General features: G+C 39.3%; 1 protein-coding gene across 1 annotated transcript; it reads right to left on the minus strand.

The window, feature by feature from the left end:
• Nucleotides 1-7,598: 7,598 nt before the first annotated feature.
• On the minus strand, nt 7,599-7,934 carry LOC131831319 (large ribosomal subunit protein eL43-like). The gene has a single exon (XM_059173441.1). The coding sequence runs from the start codon at nt 7,911-7,913 to the stop codon at nt 7,635-7,637; it is 279 nt and encodes a 92-aa protein (XP_059029424.1). The 5' UTR covers nt 7,914-7,934; the 3' UTR covers nt 7,599-7,634.
• Between the last annotated feature and the right edge of the window lie 2,605 nt (nt 7,935-10,539).

Consider the following 10,539-nt stretch of genomic DNA (forward strand, 5'->3'; position numbering starts at 1 on the left):
GACATAGACTGTGCTCTTAAGAGGCTGGCAGTGCCACAACCTATGTGGTTGCCAATGTTCAGCATACACCAAAATCATCTAAAGGGCTTGTTAAAACACAAATAACTGGGTCTTGCCTTTAAAATGTCTGATTCAGTAAGTTTGGGGTGGGGTACAAGCATTTGCACTAAGAAGTTCCCAGGTGATTCTTATGCTGCTGGTGAGGTCTCATCCTTTAAGAACCATTGGCATACTGAACCTAAAGATACCAGTAGTCTAGGTGAACAAACATAACATTATTATCTTAGAGCCATTGTTATTTCTCTTGGATCTGAAGACAGCACTAGCACTGTTAGGCACAACAGAGTATATATAACTTCAAATATAAAGATATTTTTCACCATGTTCTGCTATTTTTCTGCATTTGAGCAGGAGTCAAGATATACTGAAGAGGAGTCTGTTGACAAACTGATGGTGTTGACATTAGAATTTTATTGGCTAATATCTCCAACTCTGTTTTCAGGACAGATTACATAATTGCTGGAGTTCCTTGTTTTTAAAATTATTAAGAGTTTCAAGATGATAACAGCACAGCATTAAACCAAGCACAGGGCCCTTCTAAGCACAGGTCCCTGTGTGACTTCATGTGTGACACCCATGAAGTTGGCCCTACCTATTCTTGTTCTGAGGATTAGGAACTCTGGTTCTTTAAGACCTAGCTGCTAGGAATAAGAGAGAGATTTGAAGGGAAGTGGAGAAGGTGGGGACAACTACCACTTCCACCTGGGAGTCACTGGAAACATTCGTCATAAATAGCAAAAATTAAGCATCTACTGAATAACTCCCTTTGAGTAGTCATACTCAGCTCCTGCCTGTAGGACTTTGTAATTTGATGGAAAAACAGTATATATAGTTAAGACAAATATTTTAAGTTCTATGAGGAAAAGGAAATATTGTGCTTATTTACAGTGTTTCCTCAATTTTGACTAGTTGCCAGTGTTTAAAAATTGGGAGATTTCAGAGAAAGACAACTATCATATGATCTCCCTGATATGAGGAAGTGGTGATGCAACATGGAGGCTTAAGTGGGTAGAAGAATAAATGAAACAAGATGGGATTGGGAGGGAGACAAACCATAAGTGACTCTTAATCTCACAAAACAAACTGAGGGTTGCCGGGGGGAGGGGGTTGGGGAGAAGGGGGTGGGATTATGGACATTGGGGAGGGTATGTGATTTGGTGAGTGCTGTGAAGTGTGTAAACCTGGTGATTCACAGACCTGGGGATAAAAATATATGTATATAAAAAATATATGTTTATAAAAAATAAAAAATTTAAAAAAAAATAAAAATTGGGAGATTTCATATGAAAATATGGTTTTGAGACAATAGTAAACCTTCAGTGACATTTGGCTGCCATTTCTAGATAGGGCTTATACTCTCCAGTTATAGCCACAGCTAGTTTATGTCACTTGCTTGGCTGTTATGTAACAATTTGAATCTGATAACTATGTTCTATGTCTTTTCCCACTCTCCCTCATTTCTGTAACTAAAATATTTATTTTTTATATCTCTTAATTTACCTATATCTCTTAATTACCTAGGATCTAGCATTAGATCAAAGGTAGATATTCATTTATACAATAAGTGAAGGAGAGAATTTATCCACAGTGGTTGTCTATGGGCAGTGTACCCAATGAATGAGAACTCAGTAATTAGAAAGAGAACGTTTACTGACACCATGTTAAAGAGCAGTGGGTTCCTTTGCTATATCCAGTATTCAACAAATATTTGCTGAATTAAGTTGGATTGAATTGCAGAAGACAGCACAAACTAGTAAAGAAAGAACTCACCAAAGAAAAAGAACAAAACCTGGTATTTTAGACTTGGGTTTGAATACCAGATCTGTCAGTTACCATTTATAAGAATTAATACCATTGGAGAACTGAGTGTTATATGTAACTAATGAATCATTGAACACTACATCAAAAACTAATGATGTACTATATGTTGGCTAGTTGAACATAATAAAAAAAGAAATAATACATTGGTCACTTTTCTGGAGCCTTCCTCTTAACCTTTCTTATGTGAGGAAATGAGAAATGAGAAAAGTGAGAGAGTACAATGTTGAAACACTGTAGTTTCTTTTCTTTTCTTTTTTTTTTTTAAAAGATTTTTATTTATTTATTTATTTGTTAGAGGGAGAGAGAGAGAGAGCACGAGCACAGGCAGGCAGAATGGTAGGCAGAGGCAGAGGGAGAAGCAGGCTCCCCGCCGAGCAAGGAGCTCAATGTGGGACTTGATCCCAGGACGCTGGGATCATGACCTGAGCTGAAGGCAGCTGCTTAACCAACTGAGCCACCCAGGCGTCCCTACACTGTAGTTTCTTATGCTACAGAAATACAAAGACAGGAGGGATGGGCTATTTCATGCTGTGGTAGTTGGTAATTTCTTCCTGATGTAAGGAGGGCAAAATTAAGAGATCTAAAAAATAAATAGTTACAGAAATGAGGGAGAGTGGGAAAAGACATAGAATGTAGTTATCAAATTCAAATTGTTACATAACAGCCAAGCAAGTGACATAAACTAGCTGTGGCTATAACTGGAGAGTACAAGCCCTATCTAGAAATGGCAGCCAAGTATCACTGAAGTTTTACCATTGTCTCAAAACCATATTTTCATATGAAATTTCCCAATTTGTAAATAGTGGCAACTGGTCAAAATTGGGAAAACACTTGGATGTTGGGGCAAAAAGTAATTGTGGGCAATATCTGGCCTCTGGATTTTCAGTTTATCATCTCTGGCTTAGAAGGAGGGATGAGCTTGCGCTGGTTGTGCTGAGGTAGGGCAGGAGTGAGGCAGCAGCAGTGGAAAGAAGTCAGAATCCATCAACAGATGAATGGATCAAGAAGATGCGGTATAAATACACAATGGAATACTATGCAGCCATCAAAAGAAATGAAATCTTGCCATTTGCGACAACATGGATGGAACTAGAGCGTATCATGCTTAGCGAAATAAGTCAAGCAGAGAAAGACAACTATCATATGATCTCCCTGATATGAGGAAGTGGTGATGCAACATGGGGGCTTAAGTGGGTAGGAGAAGAATCAATAAAACAAGATGGGATTGGGAGGGAGACAAACCATAAGTGACTCTTAATCTCACAAAACAAACTGAGGGTTTCTGGGGAGAGGGGGGTTGGGAGAAGGGGGGTGGGGTTATGGACATTGGGAAGGGTATGTGCTTTGGTGAGTGCTGTGAAGTGTGTAAACCTGGCGATTCACAGACCTGTACCCCTGGGGATAAAAATATATGTTTATAAAAAATAAAAAAATTTATTAACAAAAAAAAAAAGATTAAAAAAAAAAAGAAAGAAGTCAGAAGGTAGAGGAGCTTGAGTGGCAGGTCTGACAGTATATCAAAGAACCCACTAGCATTGTTTGATCAAAGACAATTTTGGCAACATACTCACTCATTCACTTGACAAATATTTAGGAATTTCTATGATGTGACAGGCACTGTGCAAAGTAAGGGGGATGCTCAATGAGTGTTTTTAGGTTGGGCTCCCAAAACAAAATACATAGACTGGATAGCTTAAATAATGCATTTATTTTCTCACTGCCCTGAAGGCTGGAAGTCTGAGATTGGGATTACATGGATGGGATTTGGTGAGGGTTCTATTTCTGGCTTTTAGTTGGCTGCCTTCTTGCTGTGTGCTCATATGATCTCTACTTTGTGCACATGCACAAGGTTGGGGGAGAAGAGAGATAAATGATAGCGTGAGCTAGTGAGCTTGATCATTTTCTGGTATCTCCTCTAAAAAGGGTGCTAATTGCTTTATAAGGGCTCCATCCTTGTGATTTCATCTAACCCTAACTACCTCCCAAAAGCACCATCACCAAATACCATCACTTTGGAGACTGGGGCTTCAATATATTAATTTGGGAAGGGGACACATTCAGTCTATAATCAATAAGATATGAACCCTACTCTTAAGGAATCTTTAGATAAGAGGATGAGATTATATTTTGTGTGTATGTGTTTGAGTCTTTGGTAGAAATGCCATAGAAAGCCACCAATAAACACTTAAGTATCCAGGTAAATAACCTCTGTGTTATGCTGGGCTTGGGGAAGTAGGTATCTGAAGAATATTTAAGGTGAGTGTAGTTTTTCTGCCAAGTCTCAGAAAGTCTGTAAATTTGAATACAAAGAGATGGGTGAGGTATTGCAGACAGAACAGCATGAACAAAAACATTAATACTATTGGAAAATATTTATAGGAAATATTGGAAATTCCATTTGGCTAATATAGGATGGCCAGTGGCCAAATCCTGGAGTGATCTTAAGTTTAGGTTAAGGTGTTTTGGATTTTATTGTATTGGCAGTGGGGCCTTGATTTGGGGGATGAGGAGTAACATAATAAATAATAAAAACTGTGTTGTGAGACAATTAATCTCAGTATAATGCACAGAATGAAATGGAAGCTGGGGGAAGAGAACCATGAAATTCTGAGAGTCTAGTAATATTGTTGGTATAAATGATAAAATCTTGATCAGTATAGTGGCAGAGGGAACAGAGAAGGAAAAATGACAGAGGAAATTCAGGGCACCAGATAGTTCATTAACTATTCCTTATGAAGGAGCAATGGGAAAGAGAATTGAAGATGATTCTGGGGTTTTAAGCTTGGGTGGTTACACAAGATGCTGGCAATCCAAATCAGATAGGGAATGCAAGAGCAGGAGCAGGAAACTAGGATTAGGATAGTTGCGTGGACATGTTAAAGTCTATTGTGCAGAATTTCATGGTTCTCTTCCCCCAGCTTCCATTTCATTCTGTGCATTATACTGAGATTAATTGTCTCACAACACAGTTTTTATTATTTATTATGTTACTCCTCACCCCTCAGTACAATAGCTGGGTCGAGCTGAGAAAGTAATAAGATTTGAGAGTAGAGGCAGGGCCAGAGGAATATAGTTACGGATCATTCACGTAATGGCAATATTTATAGTCTTGGGAGGGAACAGTGTTCCTCAAGAGAGACTAGAAAAAGAAGAGAAGACAGAGGAGGACATGACCATACTGAGTGGGGAACTCTGCTATTTGGTGAGCAAGAGAGAATGAGGACCAGGGAAAGAGTGGTCAGATATCAGAAAGAATCATGATCGTGCAGGTTTTTGTATGCTTTTGCCCAAAAGAGTGTCAAGAAAGAGGAGCAGTGATCAATGGTATCAAACGGTACCCGAGCATCAAGGAGAATGAGGATTGAGACGTGGCCACTGGATTTGGCAATAAGGAAATCACTGATGACTTTTGAGAGGATTATCAGCAAAGACTGAATTGTAATATTTTTTTTTAAATTATGGGGATATCCTGCTTTAACTACCTCCTACTTTCATGGGTATGTACATGCGCATTCACGTAAGAAACACAGTTCGTACACATAACAAATTCAGTATCAATGCGCAAGGCAGACAGACACTTGCAAATGTTTTGTACAGTTTTTCTCCTTACCATAAGCGAGAGGGACAGTACTCTGGAATTGAGTTGAAAGACTGAATGATAGCATTTAACATTTTAACCAATAAACGGTTAAAAATTCTTTCAATTCCATTCCAATTCCAAAGGCCTACACATCTGAAAGAGGGACCTAAACTGCAAAGCAGAAGCTGCCTTAAGTGTAGGACCCTCAGCTTGAACAATCACTCAGTGAGCGGCCTCCTTTTTGTGAACTGTCCAGCAGCCAAACATGTTTATGAGCTTTTAAAAAAAAACTGTGAAGGCGTAAAGGCTGAGGGCACACAGAGAGCATGTGTACTTGCTCTGTAATATCATCATGGGGATCTTACTCTTGTCCTATGCTGCACAGCTATGGGACAGGGAAATCCTAACCAATGGTAGTTGCAAACACAATTGCTGAGCTTTTTTGCATAGAGCTTTGTGTTCAAACTGCTGAAAGGGTCCACGTAGTCAAAGGCTGCCAACTGCAGCCTTCAACTGGGTGAAATCTGTGCCAGGAGAGAGGGTTGGAGGACCTTTTATTCACTTGGTAATTACACAGAAATGGGCATTTCATGCATTTTTAGAAGTGGAGAGTGGGGTAAGGAGAGAAAGGCAGGCACTTACTGCAGTGACAGCTCTGGTCACGTGGCTTGGCTTCATAGGCACCACCGCAGTCTCTTTGGGGGCAGCCGGTCCAGCACTGGCCCTGTCTGGCACCAGGTATGAGAAGAAATGAGAGGGCAATCTGGCATTTTCATATTTGTTTATTTTAACCTCTCAGGCCTGCTGAAAACAACTGGAATCTTCTGAGTTGCTGAAAGCACATAGGCTTCTTTGATGGAGCTCTTGGCCCCTGCCACTCTAACGCCAAAGAGGCTCATTGATTAAGTTGTCAGGAGACCATGCCCTCTGTGAATTCAGGTCAGACCAGAAGTAATGGTTAATAGCTGGCAGGTAACTGTCCCTAATACAATCTTTCTATAGCCTTCAAAGCCTAATATAAAGGAGTATTCCACTGAAATCCAAACTGAAAATTGGGAAATGTTACTTAGCAAAGGAAATGCTGGGAAAGCAAAGATAAAGAAGTAGAAAGGAATGATTCAACAAAGCAGTAGAGAATCCATGTAGATAGCCAAGGACAAGAGTCAAAGGTAAACCCAGGACTTTTTTTTTTTTTTTGAAGGATTAGGGGTGAACCAGGTTGAAGGATGGTGGCCTGTGAGGACTGGTTCCCATGAAACTCAGGCTACCAGTTGTTACCCTTGGTGATGTTCCCATCAAATGAGCTTGTGGGCCAGCTAGCTTTTGCTGGACTGCCTTTTGTGTATCTGTTTTTATTCCAGGGGAAAAGGCCTCTGGGGTGTTAACTTGTAGGCTCAGTAGTTTAGTGTGCTTTGACTGAGTCCAAGGGCCAAGTGAAAGGTTTATGAGCAGATCTGCACCATTCAGCTCCCCAAGTTTTTTTTGTGACTTTTACTGACAAATTCCCATCAAAGAACTCATCAGGCTCCTAACAAATTTACTGTAAATCAGATCAAGTTTATCATTATCAGAAAAATGCACTGGGCTTGTATTTGGGGGAAATCTAAGAGTTTCAGTACCCAAAGCCCTGGAAATCCGGGATTACCAACAATTAGCAACGTGACCCAGACCAGACCATGGTACTTGGCTTTTCTCAATGACAAGGATCTATATTATACTGAGCACTTGCTACTAGGCATTATGCTAAGTGCTCTACAGGCATTACCGAAGTTTTTCTTCACTATATCTTTATGACAAAGGTACTTGGTTATCCTCTTTTGGTTATCTCTTTACAGAAAAGGCTAATTTTGTGAATTTGAGATTTATTTCCCTTCTGTAAAATAATGGTTTAGAGTAGAATGACTAAAAAATACCTTTAAATTCTGATATCTAACTTTTTAGAAGATTTTAGAAGATAGAAATACATTACTTTCTAGAAGTTGGAAAGAATCAATCAGGAGAAAAAAAGAGAGTGATCTCAATAACTTGAAGCCATTTTCTAAATGTAGACAAAATATATCCTACTCTCAAAAGTGATTTCTTATATATCTCTAATAACTAATAGTTTTTTTTTTTTTGTTACATAAATTAACCCATTTATTATAGGCTAGCAATGTTTCAAATGGCGGCGCTTCTACTGGTCTTTCAACTCCTTCAGTCTTCTGATGGCAGACTTTACTGTGAAAACAGAAGTGGTGTTGTAGGTCCAGGCACCACCAGCGATGGTTTTCATGCAGGAGCCACAATACCAGATCCCCACAGCTTGTCTTTTCATCTTGGTTTTGCCACAGAAGGAGCAAGTGTACTTGGCGTGCTGGCTTATCTCAATCTTCTTCACCATCTTCCTGAGGGAGGCACCATAATGGGGCCCGTATTTGCCCACGATTCCGACCTTCTTGGTGCGTTTAGCCATGTCGCCTCAAACTAGGTCTGAGCCAACTAATAGTTTTTTTTTTTTTTTAAAGATTTTATTTATTTATTTGACATAGAGAGATCACAAGTAGGCAGAGAGGCAGGCAGAGAGAGAGAGAGAGAGAGGAGGAGGAAGCAGGCTCCCTGCTGAGCAGAGAGCCCAATGCAGGACTCAGTCCCAGGACCCTGAGATCATGACCTGAGCCGAAGGCAGAGGCCTTAACCCACTGAGCCACTCAGGTGCCCACCAACTAATAGTTTTAATAGATGGCTTTGGCATTGTATTGAGAAATTGATTTTCTTACAATTCTGGAGGCTGGGAGTTCAAGGTGTTGGCAGGCTTGGTTTCTCCTGAGTTCTTTCTCCTTGGCCTATACAGATGGCCCCACATAGCCTTTCTTCTCTGTGCCTGTAGTCCTGGTATTTTTTGCATGTTCAAATTTCCTCGTCTTATGGACACCACTCAGATTGAATCAGGGCTCACCCTCATCACCTCTTTTTAACTTAATAACATTTTAAAAGACTCTATTTCAAAGACAGTCTCATTTTGAAGTAGTAGGAGTTATGTTTCTACATACAAATTTTGGGGGAATACAATCCAAACTAGAACAGGCATTTTGCTTATCAGAACAACACCATGTATCAGCAACACAAAAAGTACTTTATACTTATTTACAGGTGAGAAAATGGAAACTCAGAAATATTAAGTAGCAAGTCTAAAGTTATAGAGCCAGTAAAAGGCAGAGGTAAGGCTGGACCAGGTGTTTAAACCCAATCCTAGTGATTTTGGGGTAAGATCACACTGCTTTTTGAATATCATTTAGGGGGTCTCTCTTACTTAAGAAGATGGCTAAAAAATGTCTCCCCCTGAGTATGAAGTGACAAACTTCTTGTTGTTTAATGGTCACTTGTAGCATGGACACTAATGAAGAAGTTAAATAGCTTTTCCTTCTCACAGATTTGAACCACTATTAAAACAAAAACCCTCTCTGGTGGGATCAAGAGAGTAATATTATTCTCTATTTCCCCCTGAGATCTATGATTCTTTCCCTGTGTTTTATATGGCATAGAAATATTTTCCCCAAAATATTAAAAGTTGTCTGAATTTTGGGTGCTAAATGTGGCCAAATATAGCGTCCAATTTATCTTGGTTGTTGGACACTCCTGTGAAGAAAAATAACTTAAGCAAAACTTTACATCAGAAGAAGTGATAGGAGGAGAAAAGAAAAATGATCATTTGTTGATGTAAGAACATTTCCCCCTGCAACATAAGTAGATTGCAATATGTTTTAACCTGTGAGAATTTTTTTTTTAGAAAAATTCACATATACATTTTCCTGATAATTTCTGGAAGTTCATGGACCCCTAAAGCTCATCCATGGATCCTGCATTTGAAATTTGGTGATGTTTCTTCTCAATTTTAAAATAACATAAAAATTTGGAGAAAAGAAAAAAAATCCTATAGTAGTGGAAAGGCAAGAAAATTAGGTTCCAGTTCAAGTTCTGTTAGAACTAATATGTTGCGTGATCCTCAAGATTTTAGTTCAGTTTTTTTTTTCATTACTAAAAGCCAAAAGGATGATCTCTAAGGTCATGATAATTAAAACTTTCATGAATCTAGATTGAATATATTTCAAAGTTCAGCCTTGATATCTCTCCAGTAGATGACTGAAGGGGGAAACAAAAACAAAAACAAGGAAAGTTTTGCTTTGCTTCATGTTCCTAGAAGGGGGAGAAGATAAATATTTACAATAAAATAACAAGTATATTATACCTGCAGATATCTGGGCCTGATAGATATAAAATGCACATAACTTCAAATTCATTTTTTAAAAAGATTTTATTTATTTATTTGACAGAGAGAGACACAGTGAGAAGGGAACACAAGCAGGGGGAATGGGAGAAGGAGAAGCAGGTTTCCGCTGAGCAGGGAGCTCAATGTGGGACTTGATCCCAGGACCTGGGGATCATGACCTGAGTCAAAGGCAGACGTTTAATGACTGAGCCACCCAGATGCCTCTGCACATAGCTATAAATTCTTAAGTGAAAAGCTTTGAATGCCAAGTGGTATTCCTACTACAACCCCCCTTCTACCATATAGCTTTGAGAAAACCAGAGAGTATTTCTTTCTTTTTCCCAATAAGGGAGAAAGAGTCTTGCTAATTCCCATTTAGGGTAGGTAGATGTAGGAAATCTCAAATATCTTTGGCCAGGTTAAATCCCGAGAGGACTGTGGCCCCTGGATGCAGCATCTCTGAAGCTGAAACTGCTAAGGCCACTAAAAAGCATTTTTGGATCTCTTCATGAATCACAGAAAACCCCTCTCTCCAAATAACCCACAAAACAACCTCTGAAGTCTATTAAGCACCAAGTGTTCTCTACTGAGCCTGGGTAACTTGACTCATCGAATCAATCCCTGCTTCTTCTCTCCAGCTACAAAATATTTCTTTCTATGTCTGAGCCACAGAACATTCCTGCAATTTGTCTCTAAATCTCCAAACCTAATCCCCATTAGTTCTCTCATAGATAGTACTATAGACTAAGTGACTTAAAAAATTTCTCAGTTCTGTAGGCTAAGAAGTCCAAGATCAAGGTGTTGCCATAATTGGTTTCTGGTGTGAGTTCTT

The sequence above is a fragment of the Mustela lutreola genome, chromosome 5, assembly GCF_030435805.1.
Source record: "Mustela lutreola isolate mMusLut2 chromosome 5, mMusLut2.pri, whole genome shotgun sequence".
Classification (NCBI taxonomy): domain Eukaryota; kingdom Metazoa; phylum Chordata; class Mammalia; order Carnivora; family Mustelidae; genus Mustela; species Mustela lutreola.

What these genes read in the sequence shown, in the direction of transcription:
- LOC131831319 (XM_059173441.1), bottom strand. Translation starts at nt 7,913, where the DNA reads ATGGCTAAACGCACCAAGAAGGTCGGAATCGTGGGCAAATACGGGCCC.